Source organism: Anolis carolinensis, unplaced genomic scaffold (assembly GCF_035594765.1).
Source record: "Anolis carolinensis isolate JA03-04 unplaced genomic scaffold, rAnoCar3.1.pri scaffold_11, whole genome shotgun sequence".
NCBI classification, from domain to species: Eukaryota; Metazoa; Chordata; class Lepidosauria; order Squamata; family Dactyloidae; genus Anolis; species Anolis carolinensis.
This window is the reverse complement of record NW_026943822.1, coordinates 21,502,272-21,528,024: the sequence shown is the minus strand read 5'-3', so window position 1 is coordinate 21,528,024 and position 25,753 is coordinate 21,502,272. Positions and strand designations below refer to the sequence as shown.

Below are 25,753 nucleotides of genomic sequence, written 5' to 3'. Positions count from 1 at the left end.
CCAATAACCGAAACACTCACTTTGCCAAGCAAAGTGAGGGGAGATGACAAGGTCCTTAGTCCATAAAACTTGAGCGTGGCTAGGAAATAACTTGATACTTGAAACAAGGCTTGAACGTGGAACAAGGTAACTAAGAACAAGAACAAGGTCCGTGGAATAACTTGGTAAAATCCGTGAAACAAGGCAAGGATTAGTCCTGGGAAACAAGGCAAAGTCCGTCGGTAAACAAAGGCTGGGAAGCAAGGCGAAGGCTGGATAGCAAGGCAAGGCTTGAGCTGAAGCGAGGCTTGAATCGGAGCGCGCTGTCCAGACACAACTCGCTCCGTAGGCTGACGAATTGACTCCGCGAAGTTGCTACGCGGGCAAAACACCTATATAGAGTCCAACTTTCTCACCAAAGCGGTTCTCTGGGAATCAGAAACGAAAGCTAAACTCTGAGACCAGATGTTAAACTCCTTAAAGATTCTCACGAGAACCAATGTTAATTGGCAACATTCTTAGCTGCTATCCTCGCACTCCTGCGCGAAGCTGAATCCAAACTTCTCTGTTGTTTACAAAACTCCCGGCGCAAGAACACGGGAGAAGTAGGCTCTGGGGTTGTTTGACATACTTCTGGGGCACAACTTTCTTGCAGGTGCAAGGTTTCCAGATCTGCCTGGGAAGGATCTGGCTGAGAGGAATCCAGTTCAGACTGGGAAGGTAAAAAACCCAAGTTTTCATCTTCATCAGGGATTACAATGTCCTGAGCAGGACTACAAGGCCCATGGTTCATCACATGCTTGTAGTTCTAGTGGACTACAGAGCCCATGATCCTTAACTATTGGGTATGTAGGTAGTTTATTTATTCATTTATTTATTTGCAGTATTTATATTATGATACATTTTAATATATTGGGTTTATGGTTCCCGTCCCCTTGATCAGGTCATGTAAGTGTTATTTATTGCTATAATTGTATTATTTTATTTTGCTTAATACTGTGTTATTATGTTGCTATGTAATGTTTGTGTTGTTTTTATGATTGGAAACCGCCCTGAGTCCCATCCGGGAGATAGGGCGGTATATAAATAAAGTTATTATTTATTTATTTATTTATTTATTTATTTCAATCATACCCTGCCCTTCTCACCTGGGGGGACTCAGGGCGGCTTACAATTGGCAATTGATGCCGTTACACTGATATACAATGAACTAATTCTTCTTCTTATTATTATTCCACCCTTCTGTCTCACCCCAAAGGGGACTCAGGGCGGATTACAATGAACATATATATGGCAAACATTCAATGCCATCAGACAAACAACATACAGTATAGACACACACAGAGGCGTTTAACATTTCCAGCTTCACAATTCCGGCCACAGGGGGAGCTGTTGCTTCATCGTCCACGAGTGACACCGAGTGCTGTACTTCCTCATTCCTTTCCACCTGCTGCTGGCAGTTTTATGGTGTTGTAAATTAGTTCAATTAGCCTGCCCGCATAAAGCGGTACCTAAATTTCCTACTTGACAGATACAACTGTCTTTACGTAAACAGCAAGCCGAGCTATTTAATGGTTGGGGGCTTAACCTGACCCGGGCTTCGAACTCATGACCTCTCAGTCAGTAGTGATTTATTGCAGCTGGTTATTAGCCAGCTGTGCCACAGCCCAGCTGTGCAGTTGAACAGTATGTTTTCCACCTTGTTCTTAGGCTGGAGTTTGAAGGAACTTAGATTATCGTTGTATATTCCAGGCTGAAGACAGAACAGATGCACTGGTCATCCGCCTCTACGAATCTCATGGCAGTACGGTAGTTACTTGGCTCCAAACATGTCTTCCGATCCAAGAGGCAATCATGTAAGTATATATCATAAGTATATGTGCAACTCCTAGTCATTTAATGGTTTGGGTTGGTGGGAGCCACAGCCCAACACCATTCTGAGCTCGACAGAATTCCCTTTGCCATATGTAGACCATTGCATGGAGGTGACAAAATGCTAGCTAAAGTCATGGGACATGGTTCAATAATCCAATTTCTTCACTGTATTATCACCTTCTTGTTTCTTAGGTGCGACCTCCTTGAACGGCCCGATCCTAGCCATCGTTTTGCACTGGAGGAATGTGGTCTGGAGCTTTCCTTTACGCCTTTCCAAGTGCTATCTATCTTGCTGGTCTTGAAAAGACAAAGCTGAATTCAATGCATCTTGGAGAAAGTTGTTCCATCATTTCCTCGGGTTCATTTTGTTTGTTAATCATGACATAGGGAGTGGGATTATTTTTAATTATTCTTTTTGCATTTTTTACATAAACATACAGAGATATCATGGAGATGGGACCAAAGAACTTAATTTATGATTTCCTATCTATCTTATGCACAATATTGTAATGATTTTATGCACGAAATGAAGTTTGTGCACATTGAATCACCAACAAGAAAAATGTCACAATCTCAGCTATCTAGGTGGATTATTTTGGAGCGTTTCAGCTTTCTGGATAAGAGATGTTCAACATACACATCTTGATTTATCTTCCCAATTTGGCTGGGACTCAACGTGAATTTAATTCTCTTAGAAACTGGCAGTAATAAAAATATGGAGCCTAGATGTACAGATCTTGTCAATTGTCCGTTTCAAACTGCTAACAACCCCCTCCTTCAACATTGGAAAAATAAATTTTATTAGCCTAATATAGTATTTTTCTTGTGAAACGTCTGTTTCAAACTGATAACAGGGCCACCTTCAAGCAAGATCACGACATTGGAAAAATAAATTTTATTAGCATCATATAGCGTTTTTAAAATGTGTATCAAAAAGAAGACAGTAAGATACAAACGATTTAACCCAGTAATCATGAAACGCACCACGATTTCAAGTCTAGGCGGTACGGAGATAGGGTCAAATCTTATTTTATAATGTATAGCATCATGTCTGTTGCTCTTCAGACGGCAGGAATATAGACCCAATTTCATATAAAATATAGCAAAATTATATTTGTTTGGGAGATGAAAATGGTCAGATGCAATACAGTACCATCAAGTTTGGGTCTTCTTGCATATTACGCATTGGTGCAATTATTTTTATGTAAGGCATATTGGAGCAGACTGTTAATGCTGTTTGATCTGGAAGATCTAAGCTTCATGGCAGGAAGATCTTCCACTAACTTTTCACCTGCATGGTCTGCTCTATTGATACTCCAGCAATATTGCAGAAAGCAGTTGGCAGAAAGTGCTTTGGCCGCTAATCCTACTGCGTTTAAGGAGACAGAAGAGCCCAAGCAAAGAGAAGCTTGTCATCCTGATGCCTCCAGACGTTTCTTGAGTGCCACCAGCTGCAGAAGGCAATGGGAGCAACATCAGGGCATTTATCCACCGCTGTATCCAGAACAGATCGTCATAAGGCACAATACTTGAAAATATTATTCTGCGTTATTCAATTTTCACCCGCCTGGATCGTGTCGTAGCAGCAGCTGCTTTAGCTAAAGGGAGAAAAGACAGATATTAGCTGGCTCCTCTACAGTGGAAATGTAATACATAGAAGTCTCACCATTATGTTCCATCCCACAGTCTCATAAAATTGTCTCAACTGATTTGCAGAATAGTTACACTTTGTAAGGGTTTGTAAAAGAGGCACCGTGATGTGAGTTGACTGGAAAAGGCAGGTGTCGACAGCTGATTGGCTGAGCCAGTCAGGAGCCAGGATTCTGATTGGCTGCTATCTCTAGCTTGGTGATGAGGCAAACGGTTTTAACTGCCACTTCCATCTCGGAGAGGGAGGAGAGCAGCTGACTGGAAACGGTCAGAGAGGAAATGGCTGCCATACTCTCTGAAGCCTGATTATAAGGCAAACGAGGCATATTTAAAGACTGTTTAAAGAGACTCTTTATTCCCTATATTCTATGTGTGAATTCAGAAAGACAGCTACAGCAGAGTCTTGCTTAACCAACATAAACTGGTTGGATAAGCAAAAACGTTGGATAATACGGAGGAATTAAGGAAAAGCCTATTAAACGTCAAATTATGTTACGATTTTACAAATTAAGCACCAAAACATGTTTTTCAACAAATCAACAGAAAAAGCAGTGCAATACACAGTAATGTTATGTAGCCATTAATGTATTTACGAATTTAGCACCAAAACATCGCAATTTATTGAAAACATTTTACTACAAAAACATTTTATTACCAAAAGGCAGACTGCGTTGGATAATCCAGAACGTTGGATAAGTGGAGGTTGGATAAGCGAGACTCTACTGTATATATATTGTTGCCCTGTTTGAACTTTTGAACTGAAGTAAAGATACTGTTACTTGTTACACAAGCCTGAGTGACGCTTTATTATACTACAGGGTTTATCTTGATTCAGAAATTGTGGTAAAGCTTCTATTTATTTCTTTCTACAACCCTCAACACACTTCTCACCCCTCTTTTTCCGAGTAGAGGCCTGTTTTTTCCTGGATCCGGAGTCCGTCACCGGGGAGTCTTGGAGGACGGAGCTCTTTCTCCTGGGCCTGGTCTTGGGCGTCCCCGTTCCATTGGCCATGGCCGCATCTTCCCTTTCTTTGGCCGTTTTGGTCCCCGGCTTCCTCCTAGGCCTCTTCGTCTCCTCGGCCACTTTGGGAGGAGTCTTGGTCTTGGATTTTTTCCTTGCCATTGTTGGCTTCTTTATCTAAAACCAAGACGGCATAAAACATTGATTAAAGACAATAAAAAAATCACATTTCCAATTTCTGGGATGTAAAAGTGAGAAAGAGGGAACCAAAACATTGTGGACCAAATTAAACCATATCAAGCGAAAATGTAGGCTATGGGTGAGCCATCAAGCCGCACTCCACCAATCTAATTACCTTGGGACTTAATGGATCGTTTTTAACTTGCAGCCGTTTCCTGCCTGGCTTCTCCTTTGACACTTCAGGAATCGCTTTGACCTGCAACCGTTTCTTGCGCGGTTTATCTCCTGATATGAAAAAACATATCATTTTGTTAGAATCAGCTCAAAATAATGCTGTTTTGTTCCAGACTTGTAATAGATAGACTTCCAAACAGGCACTGAGATTGTTTGAAGGCTGCAAAAATACCCAAGAAAGAGACACAACAGGAGCAGAAATAGCTGAAAGTTCATTTTGGATATGGAAAAATGAATATTTTTTTTTAATGTCGAGCAATGCATGCATCCTTTTACAAGGTGAATTGCCACTTCTAGATGAGAGATAATGTATTGTTCTATTTTGCCAGGGAGTTGAGGTCTATTGAAACAAACTTTGGGATCCCTAAGTTACACATTAAGGTAAAAGTAAAGGTTTCCCCTGACACGAAGCCCAGTCGTGTCTGACTCTGGGGGTTGGTGCTCATCTCCATTTCTAAGCCGAAGAGCCGGCGTTGTCCGTAGACACCTCCAAGGTCATGTGGCCACTGGCATGACTGCATGGAGCGCTTTTACCTTCCCTATTGATCTACTCACATTTGCATGTTTTCGAATTGCTAGGTTGGCAGGAGTTGGGGCTAACAGCAGGAGCTCACCCTGCTCCCTGGATTCGAACTGCTGACCTTTCGGTCAGCAAGTTCAGCAGCTCAGGCCCCATAGTTACACATTACCTACCCTGATCTACATTTAGAAAATAATTTAGGAAAGTGTTGAGAAGGATGGAAATCTGATGCTCACCTTTTGGGGCCATCGGTCCAGGATCCCCCTATAATGGGAAGGAAAGCAAATTTGGGAATATGATCAGGGCAAAAGAAAGCCATATACAATTAATATTTCAATGCTGGGAACCTATCACACCAATGATATTTTTAAAAATATTTTTAAATTAATATTATTATATTTTGTGTTGTGAGTAGCTTGCACATTTAATACATACAAACATACCTACACATCATTTATCTATTATCACATTTCTCCACCCTCTTATTTTGGGAATATGATCAGGGCAAAAGAAAGCCATATACAATTAATATTTCAATGCTGGGAACCTATCACACCAATAATAATTTTTAAAATATATATTTTTATTAATATTATCTTATATTTCGTGTTGTGAGTAGCTTGCACATTTAGTACATACAAACATACCTACACATCATTTATCTATTATCACATTTCTCCACCCTCTTATTTTGGGAATATGATCAGGGCAAAAGAAAGCCATATACAATTAGTATTTCAATGCTGGGAACCTATCACACCAATAATATTTTTTTACATATATATTTTTATTAATATTATCTTATATTTTGTGTTGTGAGTAGCTTGCACATTTAATACATACAAACATACCTACACATCATTTATCTATTATCACATTTCTCCACCCTCTTATTTTGGGAATATGATCAAGGCAAAAAAAAGCCATATACAATTAATATTTTATTGCTGGGAACCTACCACACCAATAGTGGTACAAATCCTGAGAATCTGCCTACTCCAGAATTGATATACAGTGTTCCCTCGCTACTTTGCAGTTCGCTTTTCGCGGACTTGTTTTTTCGCGGTTTTTCAATAAATCATTAAAAAATTACAATTTATAGTAAATAGCCTATTTACTCAGAAAAGTAGGACTTGCACAGTGGCCGCTTGAGATGCTACTTGCCGACGCTAGATTGTAAACAACACACGATTGATGGGCTCACTTATAGTTGCATACTCGCAGCTTATGCAAATGTGGAAGTTCTTACAGTATTAAGCCATGGCAGTTAAAGTGGTATCAAACTGCATTCATTCCCCAGTGTAGATGCAGCCTTAATGACTTTAAATAATAAATTGGGACCCCACACACTGCAGCTTCATGATTTCCCCAAAATATTTATCTGCCTCATTCTGTTCTGACCTCAAACCAGATGGTCCTGCCATTTGAATCGCTGAGGGATTTCATGCCTGGGACGAAATAGCACTGAAGCCACTTTTCAAAGGCCGTGTGGTCCTCCGGGTGATCCGAATAGTAACCTTTGCCGCTGTCTGGGGAGAAAACAAGAGCGAATGTTAAAACACAAGGATGTATCTACACTGTAATAATAATAATAATTATTATTATTATTGTGCAAGGGTGCAAGACTGTGCAAGGAAACCGATGAAACCATTGATCATATCCTCAGCTGCTGTAAGAAAATTGCACAGACAGACTACAAACAGAGGCACAACTATGTGGCCCAAATGATTCATTGGAACCTATGCCTCAAGTATCACCTCCCTGCAGTTAAGAACTGGTGGGATCACAAACCTGCAAAGGTTGTGGAAAATGAACACGCAAAGATACTGTGGGACTTCCGAATCCAGACTGACAAAGTTCTGGAACACAACACACCAGACATCACAGTTGTGGAAAAGAACAAGATTTGGATCATTGATGTTGCCATCCCAGGTGACAGTCGCATTGAAGAAAAACAACAGGAAAAACTCAGCCGCTATCAGGACCTTAAGATTGAACTTCAAAGACTCTGGCAGAAACCAGTGCAGGTGGTCCCAATGGTGATGGGCACACTGGGTGCCGTGCCAAAAGATCTCAGCCGGCATTTGGAAACAATAGACATTGACAAAATTACGATCTGCCAACTGCAAAAGGCCACCTTACTGGGATCTGCACGCATCATCCGAAAATACATCACACAGTCCTAGACACTTGGGAAGTGTTTGACTTGTGATTTTGTGAAACGAAATCCAGCATATCTATCTTGTTTGCTGTGTCATACAATGTCGTTGTGTCAATAATAATAATAATAATAATAATAATAATAATAATTTTATTTTTTGTACCCCGCCACCATCTCCCCAGAGGGACTCGGGGCGGCTTACAGATATAAAACCAACATACAATAATATCAAATACAAACACACAAATAAATTTAAAAGACGTTAAAAATCAAAGTCTGTCGCTACTTGAACTTCCATGTCTCAACATTAGAGTTGTAGTTTTACAAGGTCTTTTGCTTTTCTCTGCCCAAAGAAGGCTGGTGCCTCAACAAATTACAACTCACACCATTCCTTAGCAGCTAAAATGGTATCAAACTGGATCAATTCTGGACCTCATGGATATTAAAGGGGAATAATAGGCCTATAATGGAAAGGGATTTGTAGTTCTCACCCAAATTAATGACCTCCATTGGCACGATGTGGCAGAGCTCCAACAAGTCCGGGTTCTCCCGTTTCAGCTTCACCTTCTTGCTCAGTGTTAGGTCAGAAGCCTACAAGATGGAGAGAAAATTATTATTATTATTATTATTATTATTATTATTATTGACGCAAAGGCCTAGTATGACACAGCAAATGAGATATATATGCTGGATTTCGTATCACAAAATCACAAGTCGCAATATTATTATTATTGACACAAAGACACAGCAAACGAGATATATATGATGGATTTCGTATCACAAAATCACAAGTCGCAATATTATTATTATTATTATTATTGACACAAAGACACAGCAAATGAGATATATGCTGGATTTCGCATCACAAAATCACAAGTCGCAATATTATTATTATTGACACAAAGACACAGCAAATGAGATATATGCCGGATTTCGTATCACAAAATCACAAGTTGCAATATTATTATTATTATTATTATTATTATTATTATTATTGACACAAAGACACAGCAAATGAGATATATATGCTGGATTTCGTATCACAAAATCACAAGTTGCAATATTATTATTATTATTGACACAAAGACACAGCAAATGAGATATATGCTGGATTTAGTATCACAAAATCACAAGTTGCAATATTATTATTATTATTATTGACACAAAGACACAGCAAATGAGATATATGCTGGATTTCGTATCACAAAATCACAAGTTGCAATATTATTATTATTATTATTATTATTATTATTATTATTATTGACACAAAGACACAGCAAATGAGATATATATGCTGGATTTCGTATCACAAAATCACAAGTTGCAATATTATTATTATTATTGACACAAAGACACAGCAAATGAGATATATGCTGGATTTAGTATCACAAAATCACAAGTTGCAATATTATTATTATTATTATTGACACAAAGACACAGCAAATGAGATATATGCTGGATTTCGTATCACAAAATCACAAGTTGCAATATTATTATTATTATTGACACAAAGACACAGCAAATGAGATATATGCTGGATTTCGTATCACAAAATCACAAGTTGCAATATTATTATTATTATTGACACAAAGACACAGCAAATGAGATATATGCTGGATTTCGTATCACAAAATCACAAGTTGCAATATTATTATTATTATTGACACAAAGACACAGCAAATGAGATATATGCTGGATTTAGTATCACAAAATCACAAGTTGCAATATTATTATTATTATTATTGACACAAAGACACAGCAAATGAGATATATGCTGGATTTCATATCACAAAATCACAAGTCGCAATATTATTATTATTATTATTGACACAAAGACACAGCAAACGAGATATATATGATGGATTTCGTATCACAAAATCATAAGTCGCAATATTATTATTATTATTATTGACACAAAGACACAGCAAACGAGATATATATGATGGATTTCGTATCACAAAATCACAAGTCGAACACTTTCCAAGTGTTTAGGACACTTGGGTCATTATTATTATTATTATTATTATTATTATTATTATTATTATTATTATTTTATTGTATGACACAACAAACAAGATTGATATGCTGGATTTCGTTTCACAAAATCACAAGTCGAACACTTCCCAATTGTCTAGGACTGTGTGATGTATTATTAGGGTTATTATTATTATTATTATTATTATTATATTGATTACATATACATAACATTACAGCACACATGCACATTAGGTCCAAGTGTCTGGATTCTTCTTTAAATATCGGGTTCTTCCCAAGAGCCTAGGATATTAGAGGTATTTGCAAAGAATATGCACATTTTCATAGACTGTGTGCATAATGATGCATGAAATAAATATGTAAACATTGGAAAAAGAGCCTGAAATTGAATGTGGACAATAACAATGAACACCAGAAGTAAATGCACTTTGAACTGCCATGGCTCTATGTTTTGGGATCATGGGAGTTGTACTTTGGTGGTGCGCCAACTCTTTTTGGTTATGTCTCTGTCCTGTTCAACTCTCACCTTTTTAATATCTTTTCTCACCTTTTCCTGATGCTGCAGCTCCTCCAGAACGGTCCGAGCTTTTTCAAAGGGAGGGATCTTCAACCTACAAATAAGTCACAAGTAAGGAAGTGCTAAAGGATATAATAATAATAATAATAATAATAATAATAATAATAATAATAATAATAACTTTATTTTTGTATCCCGCCTCCGTCTCCCCAAAGGGACTTGGGGTGGCCAACATGGGCACGAGCCCAACATCGACGTAAGTTAAAACAATCCATGAAATTAAAAACAATATACTGTATGTACTCGAGTATAAGCCTAGTTTTTCAGCCCTTTTTTTAAGACTGAAAAAGCCCCCCTCGGCTTATACTCAGGCGAGGGTCCTGGTTGGCTTATATTTGGGTCAGCTTATACTCGAGAATATATGGTACATTTATTATTTGTCTCTATTATTATTGGTATTATTACATTTATTATTTTTCTCTATTATTACTGGTATTATTACATTTATCATTTTTCTCTATTATTATTGGTATTATTACATTTATTATTTTTCTCTATTATTCTTGCTACTATTACATTTCTTTTACTCTATTTTTATTATTAATAATAATACATTTATTACTTCACTTTGATTTTGTTATTATTATTATTGCATTTATTATTTTACTCTATTTATTATTACATGTATTATTTTCCTGTATTTATTATTATTACATGTATTATTTTACTCTATTATTATTAAAAGGATACATAAGCACATTTACACTGAAGAAGATGAGAATCATGATTTGATCAGAGTTGGACAGTCTTATCTTAAATTTGAGCTTGATGTAAATATTCAAAAACATTTAACCTACGGATGCCTCAATTAATGTAATTTTATTGGTATCTGTTTTTATTTCTGAAATTTACCACCCTCGGCTTATATTGGAGTCAATGTTTTCTCAGTTTTTTTGTGGTAAAATTAGGTGCCTCGGCTTATATTCGGGTTGGCTTATACTTGAGTATATACAATAACAATATTGTATAAAACAGCATAAAACAACATAAAAATATATAAGTTGCTTAAAAACCTGGCAGAAGGTTTTCTGAAACATTGGGAACCTTGTTTGGTTTTTTCTGTGACTATTTCACTAAATGAAGAGCCTTTGGTATCGGACAGCAACGTTTCCAAAAGCAACCCAGGCGATTCTGACTTTCGAAACGTGGTCAAATATTGACTCACCGGTGGAGGATTTCTGCCCGGAGATAGTTGCCGATGCCGTTGAAATATTTCTGATTCAGCAGAGCTTCGCAGATGGGCTTCTCAAAGGCTTTGTCGGAGAGGTTCCTCAGCACATTCTCCCTGAAACGGATCAAGACGGCTACCAAAATTATTTATTATTATTATTTTATTATGTCACAGCAAACAAGATAGATATGCTGGATTTCATTTCACAAAACCACAAGTCGAACACTTCCCAAGTGTCTAGGACTGTGTGATGTATTTTCTGATGATGCGCGCAGATCCCAGTAGGGTGGCCTTTTGCAGTTGGCAGATCGTGATTTTGTCAATGTCTATTGTTTCCAAATGCCGGCTGAGATCTTTTGGCACAGCACCCAGTGTGCCCATCACCACCGGGACCACCTGCACTGGTTTCTGCCAGAGTCTTTGAAGTTCAATCTTGAGGTCCTGATAGCGGCTGAGTTTTTCCTGTTGTTTTTCGTCAATGCGACTGTCACCTGGGATGGCAACATCAATGATCCAAACCTTGTTCTTTTCCACAACTGAGATGTCTGGTGTGTTGTGTTCCAGAACTTTGTCAGTCTGGATTCGGAAGTCCCACCGTATCTTTGCGTGCTCATTTTCCAATACTTTTGCAGGTTTGTGATCCCACCAGTTCTTTGCTGCTGGGAGGTGGTACTTGAGGCATACGTTCCAATGAATCATTTGGGCCACATAGTTGTGCCTCTGTTTGTAGTCTGTCTGTGCGATTTTCTTACAGCAGCTGAGGATATGATCAATGGTTTTGTCGGTTTCCTTGCAAAGTCTGCATTTTGGGTCATCAGATGATTTTTCGATCTTGGCCTTAATTGCCTTTGTCCTGATGTCTTGCTCCTGGGCTGCAAGGATCAGGCCTTCTGTCTCCTTCTTCAGGGTCCCATTCGTGAGCCAGAGCCAGGTCTTCTCCTTGTCAGCTTTTCCTTCAATTTTGTCAAGAAACTTTCCATGCAATGTTTTGTTGTGCCAGCTGTCAGCTCTAGTTTGTAGTGCGGTTTTCTTGTACTAGTTTTTTTTGTCTGCTGTGTTTTGAGGAGTTTCTGATTTTTGACTTCAATCAAAGCAGGTTCTTCACTTTGCTTGACATATTCTGCCAGAGCATGTTCTTCTTCTTTGACTGCTTGTTTTACTTGTAAGAGTCCTCTGCCCCCTGATCTTCTAGGCAGATATAGCCGGTCAACATCACTGCGATTATTATTATTCTTATTTATGTGTGTGTATATACATAGATATAGATACAGATATATGCAAGATAGGTATAGTATCATAGGTTTGGAAGGGACCCCTGAAGGCCATCTAGTCCAGCCCTGTTCTTAACTAGGAGTCATTCGTAAGTCAGATGTTTGTAACTCAGGGACGGCCTGGATTCCTATTGATCTAGCCTAGCATTGCAACTCACCTGAACTTCTTTTTTTTTTCAACTTAATTTTTATTGGAGTTTTTAACAATCAAAGTAATAAAAGAAAGACAGGAAAAAAAGAAAAAAAAAGTACGCAGAAAAAACGAAAATACATAAACACGAGACAGTGAGGGGGAAATGGGGAATTGGAATAATAACAGAGTAATAATAGATAAACTCAAAACAAACACAGGAAAATCCAACCACCGCACCGACTAAAAATAGCATAGACTTCCATCTTTGCACAGTATCTAGTGAAATTCTTAGTTAATTCTAAACCATGTTGTAGTCCTTCGGACCATTTTTTCTAGTGTCTCTACTTTATTGTTTCATCTTAAAACACCTAACTCGGTATTTTATATTTATTGTCTTACTCTCTATTCTAAATAATCACATTATATTTTTCTTCCCTCAGATAGTTTTTGACCGTTTCCCAATTTGTCTGTTTCATTGGTTTGCCATGATTATTTCGTAGTAAATATGTTAATTTGTCCATATTCATAATCTCCCAGACTTTATTTATCCATCCTTTTATCCCCGGCATCTCCTTATCCTTCCAAAGTTTCGCCAAGTTCATTCTAGCTGCGGTGATTAGGTAATTAAATAAGATCTCCTTGTTTCTATCTTTATCTATCACCTGAACTTCTGATACTCCAGCATCACGCAGGGGCCTCGCTCCGCCTGCCAGTCGCCGTCCACCTCCCATCGGCCGAAGCGCCGGACGTCGACGTAGCAAAGGACTCGGACCGGTTTCTCTTTCGAGTAAAAGCGCAAGTGGGCGTGCTTGGGCATCTCGGCGACCGGGACCAGTTTGAAGCCGCCGGACATCCCGAAACGGAAGACGACGTCCATGGCTTTCGGGTCTCGGTTTGGACGGATCCCGTCTCCGGAGGGAGAGTGGCCCTTTTCCCGCTTGACCGGGGCGAGGGTCAGCTTCAGCTCTTTCCCCCGAGACGTGGAGGAGACCACATACCCATCGCTCTCAAAGGGCACGGCCGGGTTCTTGCTCACCTCCGACTTCTCCACTTTCCCAGCAAAAACCAGTCCTCTGCACACCGCGTTGATGTACCTGCTGGTTAGGAACAGCTCTGGACCCTCCGGCATAGCTAGAAACCAAGGACGCATTGATTTGTTAATAAATCAATTTATTAGCATTAATAATACTAATATTATGCTATACTAATCTATAGATATAAAACAGTGGTGGAATCCTGGCGACCGACAAAACAACAAAACTAAACACCCCACAACCTCGAAAATTGGCAGCACAACCCCTCATCCACGCCTCTAGGTTGATACAACAAAAAGAAAAGAAAAATAAAGTCCTAATTAGAGGGAGAGGAATAATTGTTTTTATCCAATTGCTGCCAGTTAGAAGGCTAAGCTCTGCCCACTTGGTCTCCTAGCAACCCACTCAGCCCAGGGGACAGGCAGAGTTAGGCCTCACTTAGGCCTCTTCCACACTGCCTATAAAATACAGACAGCACTAGACAACGCCACAGCAACGCGTGGCCAGGCACAACTAGTAATATAATATAACTTGTAAGCCGCCCTGAGTCCCCTTTGGGGTGAGAAGGGTGGAATATAAATGTCGCAAATAAATAAATAAATAAATAAATTTGGGTCATGTACCAGCATGGAGAAGGCAATCCTGACTATAACATTATGTAACAAAATTTGAAGAAAAAAAAAACAAAACATTTTCCTGGTTTGAAAGTGTTATTTCCTGTTTAATTGTGCCATACTGTCTTTGAAAGTAGTTGTTCTACTCCAGAAACTTTGTTTTTGTGGCTGCCAGAAACTAAGTTGAATTGGTTGAGACTCGATGGGATATTCATTGAAAAACGATCGCAAAATGTGCTGCAGGACGTTCCGTATAAACAAATTTTTCGCAGTTTTAATAAGCTTTTTCCATGTTTTTATCATAGAAACAATTAGGAAATGATATTTATATCCCACCTCTTTGTGTTACATAGTGTAATGTGTTATATATATAGTGTAATGGATGGCAGACATAATGTAGTATTATTTATTTGTTGTGCAAACTATACTACCTTTCCCTCCCCAGCAATGCAACTCAATAGGAATGGAAAATAATAGATAGTGTTATTATCTATATCTATCCGCTGATGTTTGGTTCCAGGATCCAAAATCTGTGGCTACTCAAGCTCTATACTATTATTATTATAGTTTTACTATTATTATAGTTTTACTATTATTATTAGTTTTACTATACTATTATTATTATAGTTTTATTATTATTATTATTATTATTGACAAAAAGACATAGTATGACACAGCAAACGAGATTTATTATTATTATTATTATTATTATTATTATTATTATTATGGGATATTCAAAAACTCTATTATTATTATTATTATTATTAAATCTGTGGATACTCAAGCTCTATTATTATTATTATTGACACAAAGACATAGTATGACACAGCAAAAGAAATTTATTATTATTATTATTATTATGGGATATTCAAAAACTCTATTATTATTATTATTAAATCATTATTATTAAATCTGTGGATACTCAAGCTCTATTATTATTATTATTGACACAAAGACATAGTATGACACAGCAAATGAGATTTATTATTATTATTATTATTATTATTATTATTATTATGGGATATTCAAAAACTCTATTATTATTATTATTATTATTATTAAATCTGAGGATACTCAAGCTCTATTATTATTATTATTATTGACATAAAGACATAGTATGACACAGCAAAAGAAATTTATTATTATTATGGGATATTCAAAAACTCTATTATTATTATTATTAAATCATTATTATTAAATCTGTGGATACTCAAGCTCTATTATTATTATTATTGACAAAAAGACATAGTATGACACAGCAAACGAGATTTATTATTATTATTATTATGGGATATTCAAATTATTATTATTAAATCTATGGATACACAAGCTCTATTATTATGACATAATTTTAATATTATGGGCTATTCAAAAGCTCTATTATTATGATACTATTATAATATTATGGAGTATTGTTACTAGTTTTATTTTTCATTGTTTGGATCATATGTTGTGTGTTTATTTTGATTACTTGTATTATTTTTAAATTGTTGTATAGTTCTGTTTTTATCGCGCGTATTGTACTGTTTTGTTTTTATCATGTTGGAAACCACCCTGAGTCCCTTGAGAAGATAGGACAGTATATAACTAAGGTTTTATAATTATTATTTGTATTATTATTTAAAAGCTGCCCCTTAATACACAATAGCACAAAACAGAGAGAGAGTAAAGCCGGAGAGAAGAAGAAACTTTGCACATCCTCAGAGGTTTGCTTTTGCAGGAGGAAACTAAACTCCCTATTTATGTAGTGATTGGGTTGTTGTATATCTTTCGGGCTGTGTGGCCATGCTCCAGAAGCATTCTCTCCTGACGTTTCGCCCACATCTATGGCAGGCATCCTCAGAGGTTGTGAGGTATGGAGAAAACTAAGCAAAGAGGTTAATATATATCTGTGGAAAGTCTAGGGTGAGAGAGGTCAGTGTGAATGTTGTGTAGTTAATCACTTTAATTAGCATTGAAAAGCTTATCTGCTGTCTTCTTCCTGCCTCTGGGGCATCCTTTGTTTAGAGTCGTTAACTGCCCTTGGTTGATTCATGTCTGGAAATCCTCTGTTTTCAGAGTATTGCTTTTTATTTACTGTTCTGATTCTTGAGTTTTTTAATACTGGTAGCCAGATTTTGTTCATTTTCATGGTTTTTTCCTTTCTGTTGAAGTTGTCCACATGCTTGTGGGTTTCAATGGCTTCTCTGTGTAGTCTGACATGATAGTTGTTAGAATGGTCCAGCATTTTTGTGTTCTCAAATAGTATTCTGTATACTACCAGTATTAAAAAACTCAAAAATCAGAACAGTAAATAAAAAGCAATACTCTGAAAACAGAGGATTTCCAGACATGAATCAACCAAGGGCAGTTAACGACTCTAAACAAAGGATGCCCCAGAGGCAGGAAGAAGACAGCAGATAAGCTTTTCAATGCTAATTAAAGTGATTAACTACACAACATTCACACTGACCTCTCTCACCCTAGACTTTCCACAGATATATATTAACCTCTTTGCTTAGTTTTCTCCATACCTCACAACCTCTGAGGATGCCTGCCATAGATGTGGGCGAAACGTCAGGAGAGAATGCTTCTGGAACATGGCCAGACAGCCCGAAAGACATACAACAACCCTGTGATCCCGGCCATGAAAGCCTTCGACAACACATATGTATTGATTAATTTATTAATATTTTATTTTTTCAATATGATTTAATATTGATTGGAGTGAACTCACCTGAGCCACGAGGTGCTGCTTTTGCATAACCAAAGGCTGCTTGTTGTATAATCAAAGCAGGAACAATTCAAGCTTTTCCTGCAGCAAAGCAAACCTTGCAAAGGAAACTCACTCTGCCATTGGGCAAGAGGCGTCGCAGAGCATGCTGGGAACTGTAGTTTCCCTACAACATAGGCAGCCTCTTAAAGGAGCCTTTGAGATTCAAAGCAGTTCACAAACTTTAAAACTTTGCAAAAGGACTTCTATTAGTAAAAGTTATAAAATAATGATAGAAAGTGCTCCAATACTAAAAGAATATATATGCATTTTGGAGGTCAATTATTAATGTATGTCTTTCGGGCTGTGTGGCCATGTTCCAGAAGCATTCTCTCCTGACGTTTCGCCCACATCTATGGCAGGCATCCTCAGAGGTTGTGAGGTAGATGTGGGCGAAACGTCAGGAGAGAATGCATTGGCCACACAGCCCGAAAGACATACAACAACCCTGTGATCCCGGCCATGAAAGCCTTCGACAACTCAATTATTAATATTTATTATTATTATTATTATTATTATTATTATTATTATTATTATTATTATTATTATTATTATTGGGTTGTTGTATGTCTTTCGGGCTGTGTGGCCATGTTCCAGAAGCATTCTCTCCTGACGTTTCGCCCACATCTATGGCAGGCATCCTCTGAGGATGCCTGCCATAGATGTGGGCGAAACGTCAGGAGAGAATGCTTCTGGAACATGGCCACACAGCCCGAAAGACATACAACAACCCTGTGATCCCGGCCATGAAAGCCTTCGACAACATTATTATTATTATTATTATTATTAGTAAGGATGAATAAATAAACATCCCATGGGTGGTGAGTGCGCATGGAGATTAAATGTATAAAATATAAAAATATATAACTGATTTATTGTCTCATATACAATGATATGGCAGTGTAGATCCAGCCCAGGTAAGGCAGGTACTATGAGTCCCAATTCCAAAGGGTAAGAAAGAAAGGAGACGTCAATCCAATAGTTGGTCTTTTTTGGGGAAAAAAAAATATCACAAACTCCATTACCAGAGACAAGGAGAGTTTTAATTGAAATGGAACAGAAACCGACGGTGATACAGAAGAAGAAGAAAATGCAGGGATGGGTCACGAATCGGAGACGAAATAAAAATATATTCCAAACACAATTTTATTCCTTCCTGATGGTTTTTCAGTCCAGGGTTTTCATGATGGTTTGGGCTTGCTTTAACTCTGGAAAAACAAAATAACAATAATGATAAATTAGAGCATGTGAATGCATTAAAAACTGTGGGATGTGGGTTTTTTTTTTTCCAATCTGGAATTTGTAGTTCACCTACATCCAGAGAGCGCTACGAACCCAAATACTGATGGATCTGGACCAAACTTGGCACACAAACCTGATTTGCCAAAATTTGATTACTGGAGGAGTTTTCTCTCCTGACGTTTCGCCCACATCTATGGCAGGCATCCTCAGAGGTTGTGAGGCAGGCATACCTCACAACCTCACAACCTCTGAGGATGCCTGCCATAGATGTGGGCGAAATGTCAGGAGAGAATGCTTCTGGAACATGGCCACACAGCCCGAAAGACATACAACAATCCCTGTGATCCCGGCCATGAAAGCCTTCGACAACACAAACTTTAAGTGCTGAATGAGTTCCTCGAGGTTAACCTGACATGATGGGAGTTGTAGTTCACCTGCAAGCAAGACCCGGAACTTCTCTGCCGACAGCGACATCGCGACTGGTTCTAGGACGCCCCTGTCGACGTTTTTCACATTTAATTGGAGGTGAACAACAGGTTCGTTGACTTGATGGAGTTCGCTGGAGCTGAAAGTATAATCCACCCTCCAAGACACCGAATCCAGGCTGTTCACTGCAAGACAGAGAGGAGCAAAGATTAAGGGCCACACTCCATATTTAATTCATATCATATATCTTGTGTGCATCATATCATATCAAACATATCTTCCGTATATGTTGTTATTTGCATCTTAATACTGTTGCCCTGTTTTAACCTGCCTTGTGCCGCAAAGAGAGGTGGGTCATGTTGTTGTTGTTGTTGTTATTATTATTATTATTATTATTGACACAACGACATTGTATGACACAGCAAACAAGATAGATATGCTGGATTTCGTTTCACAAAATCACAAGTCGAACACTTCCCAAGTGTCTAGGACTGTGATGTATTTTCGGATGATGCGTGCAGATCCCAGTAAGGTGGCCTTTTGCAGTTGGCAGATCGTAATTTTGTCAATGTCTATTGTTTCCAAATGCCGGCTGAGATCTTTTGGCACGGCACCCAGTGTGCCCATCAACACCGGGACCACCTGCACTGGTTTCTGCCAGAGTCTTTGCAGTTCAATCTTGAGGTCCTGAGAGCGGCTGAGTTTTTCCTGTTGTTTTTCGTCCATGCGACTGTCACCTGGGGATGGCAACATCAATGATCCAAACCTTGTTCTTTTCCACAACTGTGATGTCTGGTGTGTTGTGTTCCAGAACTTTGTCAGTCTGGATTCGGAAGTCCCACAGTATCTTTGCGTGCTCATTTTCCAATACTTTTGCAGGTTTGTGATCCCACCAGTTCTTAACTGCAGGGAGGTGATACTTGAGGCATAGGTTCCAATGAATCATTTGGGCCACATAGTTGTGCCTCTGTTTGTAGTCTGTCTGTGCAATTTTCTTACAACAGCTGAGGATATGATCAATGGTTTCATCGGTTTCCTTGCACAGTCTGCATTTTGGGTCATCAGCTGATTTTTCGATCTTGGCCTTGATTGCATTTGTTCTGATGTCTTGCTCCTGGGCTGCAAGGATCAGGCCTTCTGTCTCCTTCTTCAGGGTCCCATTCGTGAGCCTGAGCCAGGTCTTATTATTAATAATGTTAATATTAATAATTATTAATAATTATTATTAATTATTATTATTATTATTATTATTATTATTATTATTACTACTATTATTATTCAAACACTAAAACCCAGCCACTAAGGGATTCGACAGATTTACTGACATCTCAGGCTGCCTCTCCTAAGACTGTCTTGAAGGGAAGACTGTTTTTCTTCGTAGGACCGGCACAATCCGGTGGCATGCTCTGCAAAACAAAATAAGAAAAAAAAATTATAATATTTACTCATATTATTATTATTATTATTATTATTATTATTATTATTATTATTATATATGTATTTATACCCCCCTTTATCTCCCCAAAGGGGACTCAAAGCGGCTTCACATAAAAGCATTAATATACAATGTTAAATATTTCTTTATTATAATATTTATTTATACTTCACTTTATCTCCTCAAAAGGGACTCAAAGCGGCTAGACATAAAAGCATTAGAATACAATTTAACATATTTCATTATAATTATTATTACATTATTATTATTATTATTATTATTATTATTATTATTAATACTCCACTTTATCTCCCTAAAGGGGACTCAAAGCAGCTTGACATAAAGGCATTAGTATACAATTTAAAATATTTATTTATTATCATTATAATATTTATTTATACTCCACTTTGTCTTCTCAAAAGGGACTCAAAGCGGCTTAAATAATAAAAACTTAAATAATAAACTTTATTTTTATATCCCGTCCCATTTCCCCGAAGGGGCGGCTCACAACAGGGACAAGCCCGAAACAACAACACAACATATTTGACATAAAAGTATTAGTATACAATTTAAAATATTTTTTATTATGATTATGATAATAATAATAATAATAATAATAATAATAATAATAATAATAATATTTATACACTTTATCTCCCCAAAAGGGACTCAAAGCAGCTTGACTTAAAAGTATTAGTATACAATTTAAAATATTTATTATTATTATTATTATTATTATTACTCCACTTTATCTCCCCAAAAGGGACTCAAAGCAGCTTGACTTAAAAGTATTAGTATACAATTTAAAATATTTATTATTATTATTATTATTATTATTATTATTATTATTATTACTCCACTTTATCTCCCCAAAAGGGACTCAAAGCAGCTTGACTTAAAAGTATTAGTATACAATTTGAAATATTTATTATTATTATTATTATTATTATTATTATTATTACTCCACTTTATCTCCCCAAAAGGGACTCAAAGCAGCTTGACATAAATGCATTAGTATACAATTTAAAATATTTATTATTATTATTAATAATAATAATAATACTCCACTTTATCTCCCCAAAAGGGACTCAAAGCAGCTTGACATAAATTTATTTATTTATTTATTTATTACAATATTTATATCCCGCCCTTCTCACCCAACAGGGGACTCAGGGCGGCTTACAATAAAACAGACATATAAAAACAGTACAATACACTATAAATTAGTTAAAAAATTAACTTACATATAACATTCATAAAATGCATTTATAAAATATAGATAGGCGTGTACAAGTTTAAAAGACTGGGTCTGTCAATTGAGTTCCAGTATACATAATAGTAATTAATGCTGCTGATTCTTATTCGAAAGCCTGGCCCCACAACCAAGTTTTTACCTTCCTACGGAAGGATAGGAGGGAGGGAGCCTGCCTGACTTCAATGGGGAGGGCGTTCCATAGGCGGGGAGCCACTACTGAAAAGGCCCTGTCTCTCGTCCCCGCCAGCCGCACCTGTGAGGCTGACGGGACCGCGAGCAGGGCCTCATCCGACGATCTTAAGCTTCGAGGTGGGTCATAGCGGGAGACACGTTTGGATAGATAAGCTGGGCCGGAACCGTTTAGAGCTTTATAGGCTAAAGCCAGCACCTTGAATTGTGCTCGGTAGCTAATCGGCAGCCAGTGGAGCTGACGTAACAGAGGAGTAGTACGCTCCCTGAACGCCGCTCCAGTTATTAACCTGGCAGCTTCCCGTTGGACTAATTGAAGCTTCCGAACAGTCTTCAAAGGCAGCCCCACGTAGAGTGCGTTGCAGTAGTCTAAACGGGATGTAACAAGGGCGTGGACCACCGTGGCCAAGTCTGGCTTCCCAAGGTACGGTCGCAGCTGGCGCACAAGTTTTAATTGTGCGAAGGCTCCCCTAGCCACCGCTGAGACCTGGGGCTCCAGGCTCAACGATGAGTCCAGGATCACCCCCAGACTGCGCACCTGCGCCTTCAGGGGGAGTGTGACCCCATCCAGCACAGGCTGTAACCCTATACATACGATATAAAGGCATTAGTATATCATTTAAAATATTTCATTATTATTATTATTATTACTCCACTTTATCTCCCCAAAAAGGACTCAAAGCAGCTTGACATAAATGCATTAGTATATCATTTAAAATATTTCATTATTATTATTATTATTACTCCACTTTATCTCCCCAAAAAGGACTCAAAGCAGCTTGACATAAAAGCATGAGTATACAATGCAAAATATTACAAATTTGCAAATATTAAACACTAAAAAATTCACTAAATTAAAATCCACCAAACCACATTCAAAGTTATATGGGAAATTTCCTTTGCAACCTGACTTTAGCAAACACAAGAGGTCCAGGTGTTTTAGACTTCAACTCCCACAATTCCTAACAGCCTCACCTGCTTAAGGAACTTAAGCAGCTCACCTTTGGGCAAACCCAATTGTTGCAATTCGCTGGATAGAGATTCGGAGTCAACGTTGTGCTTGGCAGCGCTGGAGAGAAGGAAGCTGAGCACCGCGATGGTAGCCTTGACATCCCCGGACTCTGCAAAAGGAAAATGGACTTAAGAAATGACTACCCGTCAACCAAGAGGGCATCTACACTGTAGAATTAATGCGGTTTGGCCCCACTTTCCCTGCCGTGGCTCAAGGCTATGCAAATCCTGAAAATCCCAGCCGGACACTCACCAAATTTGGCATCCGATGTCAGCTTTAAGATCTTCTCGTACTGCAAGAGAAATACAGAGGAGAGATAAAGTAGGGTATAAAAAATACAACAACAACAACAACAACAACAACAACAGTGACTCAAAAAGTCAACTCACATCGATCCCATCCCCAAGTAGATCCTTCAGCACTTGGACACAGATCAGCTTCAGTTTCACTGAGGACTGGAATGAGAACAAAATAAAGCAATTAACAATAATTAATTAATAATAATAATATTTTTTTTTTCGTGTCAGGAGCAACCTGAGTCGCTTCTGGTGTGAGAGAATTGGCCGTCTGCAAGGACGTTGCCCAGGGGACATTGCCCGGATGTTTTGATGTTTTTACCATCCTTATGGGAGGCTTCTCTCATGTCCCCGCAAGGAGCTGGAGCTGACAGAGGGAGCTCACCCGCGCTCTCTCCGGGTGGGATTCGAACCTGGCAGCCTTCAGGCCAGCAACCCAACCTTCAAGTCACAAGGCTTTAATCCACTACGCCACCGGGGGCTCCAATAATAATAATAATAATAATAATAATAATAATAATAATAATAATAGCTTACAATTTTGGCCAAGGTGCTGATTTCTGCCAAGACCCAATCCGGACAGTCCAAGTCGCCACAAAACCGGAACCTCTGGATGGAAGAGATGAAAGTACAGTAGAGTCTCACTTATCCAAGCCTCGCTTATCCAAGCCTCTGGATAATCCAGGCCATTTTTGTAGTCAATGTTTTCAATATATCATGATATTTTGGTGCCAAATTCATAAATACAGCAATTACAACATAACATTGCTGCGTAATGAACTACTTTTTCTGTCTAATTTATTGTTTAACATGATGTTTTGGTGCTTAATTTGTAAAATCATAACCTAATTCGATGTTTAATAGGCTTTTCCTTAATCCCTCCTTATTATCCAACATATTTGCTTATCCAACATTCTGCTGGCCCGTTTAGCTTGGATAAGTGAGACTCTACTGTATTGTTTTGGGAACAAACTTTCCTTTGCGTTGTCAAAGGCTTTCGTGGCCGGAATCACTGAGATGCTGCGAATTTTCTGGGCCGTATGGCTATTTTCCAGAAGCATTCTCTCCTGACATTTCGCCCACATCTATGGCAGGCATCCTCAGAAGTTGTGAGGTCTGTTGGAAACTAGGCAAGTGGGGTTTATATATCTGTGGAATAGTGTCCAGGGTGGGAAAAAGAAAGAACTCTTGTCTGTTGGAGGCAAGTGTGAATATTGCAATTGGCCAGCTTGATTAGCATTGAATAGTTTTGCAGCTTCAAAGCCTGGCTGCTTCCTGCTTGGCGGAATCCTTTGTTGAGAGGTGTTAACTGGCCCTGATTGTATTCTGTTTGGAATTCCCTTGTTTCTAAGTGTTATTCTTTATGTATTGTCCTGATTTTAGAGTATTTTTTAAAATACTGTGGAATAGTGTCCAGGGTGGGAAAAAGAAAGAACTCTTGTCTGTTAGAGGCAAGTGTGAATATTGCAATTGGCCACAGCCTGGCAGCTACACTAAGCCTGCAAGCACTCTGCACATTCTCAGAGTCATCCTTATGCTTTGCAAGCCCTGAAAACAACCAGGAGCATTGCAATGTGAAAAGTACAATCCATAAACAGATATTTGTGTTGCATTTACAGCTTTCCCCATAGAAACAAAACCACATTTAAATCCTCACCATGGTTTTCTTGCTTCTGATGGCAGTCTTCTCTGTTCTGCAAAAATTGAATCAGCTGACTTGTTTTTTATTTTAGCCAATCATTGCAAAGCTTCAATGCACCAGCTGACCTCTTGAAAGCTCAGAGTTAACTATTTAGATTCCAGTCTCATTTTGATTCCTCCTTCTGCTGCCCATTCACTTTCATTTTTGATGACTTTAATTGTTCCTTTTTTGGGTCTTAAAGGATGCAATACAAGTCTATATTGTGTAATGAATACAGTCTACCATCACTTTAACTGCTATGGATCAACACAATGGAATCATGGGAGCAATAAATAATATAATAATAAATAATAATATCTTGTGTTTCTAATAATATTAATATCTTGTGTTTTTAATAATATTAATATCTTGTGTTTTTAATATTAATATCTTGTGTTTCTAATAATACCTTGTATTTCTAATAATAATAATAATAATAATAATAATAATATATTGTGTTTCTAATGTTTCTAATAATATCGTTTCTAATAAATAATATCTTGTGTTTGTAATATTAATATCTTGTTTGTAATATTAATATCTTGTGTTTGTAATATTAATATCTTGTGTTTGTAATAATATTAATATCTTGTGTTTGTAATAATATTAATATCTTGTGTTTGTAATGATATCTTGTGTTTGTAATGATATCTTGTGTTTGTAATGATATCTTGTGTTTGTAATGATATCTTGTGTTTGTAATGATATCTTGTGTTTGTAATGATATCTTGTGTTTGTAATGATATCTTGTGTTTGTAATGATATCTTGTGTTTGTAATGATATCTTGTGTTTCTAATAATGATATCTTGTGTTTCTAATAATATCTTGTGTTTCTAATAATGATATCTTGTGTTTCTAATAATGATATCTTGTGTTTCTAATAATGATATCTTGTGTTTCTAATACCTTGTGTTTCTAATAATAATATATTGTGTTTCTAATGTTTCTAATAATATGTTTCTAATAATTATATCTTGTGTTTCTAATAATTATATCTTGTGTTTGTAATAATATTAATATCTTGTGTTTCTAATACCTTGTGTTTCTAATAATAATATATTGTGTTTCTAATGTTTCTAATAATATGTTTCTAATAATAATATCTTGTT

General features: G+C 37.5%; 3 protein-coding genes across 4 annotated transcripts in view; 1 reads left to right on the top strand and 2 right to left on the bottom strand.

The window, feature by feature from the left end:
- man2c1 (mannosidase alpha class 2C member 1) overlaps positions 1–2,671 on the top strand; it is a 31,855-nt gene extending 29,184 nt beyond the window's left edge. For both annotated transcript variants that reach the window (XM_062963543.1, XM_062963544.1), the window contains exons 25-26: positions 1,732–1,835; positions 2,047–2,671. In XM_062963543.1, coding sequence (XP_062819613.1) covers positions 1,732–1,835; positions 2,047–2,170 — 228 coding nt within the window. In that variant the 3' untranslated portion in view covers positions 2,171–2,671. The remainder of the gene's footprint in view (positions 1–1,731; positions 1,836–2,046) is intronic.
- Positions 2,672–2,734: 63 nt separating this feature from the next.
- Positions 2,735–17,201, bottom strand: neil1 (nei like DNA glycosylase 1). Its single transcript, XM_062963550.1, has 10 exons — positions 17,072–17,201; positions 13,370–13,838; positions 11,298–11,417; positions 10,103–10,166; positions 8,052–8,151; positions 6,801–6,928; positions 5,636–5,663; positions 4,821–4,930; positions 4,396–4,642; positions 2,735–3,452 (listed from the first exon to the last, which is right to left on the bottom strand). Exons 2-10 carry the CDS (start codon positions 13,834–13,836, stop codon positions 3,403–3,405), a joined length of 1,314 nt encoding a protein of 437 aa, XP_062819620.1. The 5' UTR covers positions 13,837–13,838; positions 17,072–17,201; the 3' UTR covers positions 2,735–3,402.
- Positions 17,202–18,132: 931 nt separating this feature from the next.
- On the bottom strand, positions 18,133–24,726 carry commd4 (COMM domain containing 4). Its single transcript, XM_062963056.1, has 8 exons — positions 24,620–24,726; positions 23,500–23,571; positions 23,056–23,121; positions 22,919–22,958; positions 22,656–22,775; positions 20,101–20,181; positions 18,784–18,960; positions 18,133–18,315 (listed from the first exon to the last, which is right to left on the bottom strand). The coding sequence occupies exons 1-8, from the start codon at positions 24,620–24,622 to the stop codon at positions 18,275–18,277; spliced, it is 600 nt and encodes a 199-aa protein (XP_062819126.1). The 5' UTR covers positions 24,623–24,726; the 3' UTR covers positions 18,133–18,274.
- Between the last annotated feature and the right edge of the window lie 1,027 nt (positions 24,727–25,753).

Bases quoted from the DNA above. Each gene is read 5' to 3' on its own strand.
- neil1 (XM_062963550.1), bottom strand. From the start codon at position 13,836: ATGCCGGAGGGTCCAGAGCTGTTCCTAACCAGCAGGTACATCAACGCG. The intron at 5,664-6,800 runs GTCAGAACAGAA...TTCCCATTATAG, and splicing joins GCAGGACCATCTGGTTTGAG to GGGGATCCTGGACCGATGGC. The intron at 4,931-5,635 runs GTGAGCATCAGA...TTTTCATATCAG, and splicing joins TGGACCGATGGCCCCAAAAG to GAGATAAACCGCGCAAGAAA.
- commd4 (XM_062963056.1), bottom strand. The intron at 23,122-23,499 runs GTAAGCTATTAT...TTCTCATTCCAG, and splicing joins TCAGCACCTTGGCCAAAATT to TCCTCAGTGAAACTGAAGCT. The intron at 18,316-18,783 runs GTGAACTACAAC...TTGTTTTTCCAG, and splicing joins GTTCCGGGTCTTGCTTGCAG to AGTTAAAGCAAGCCCAAACC.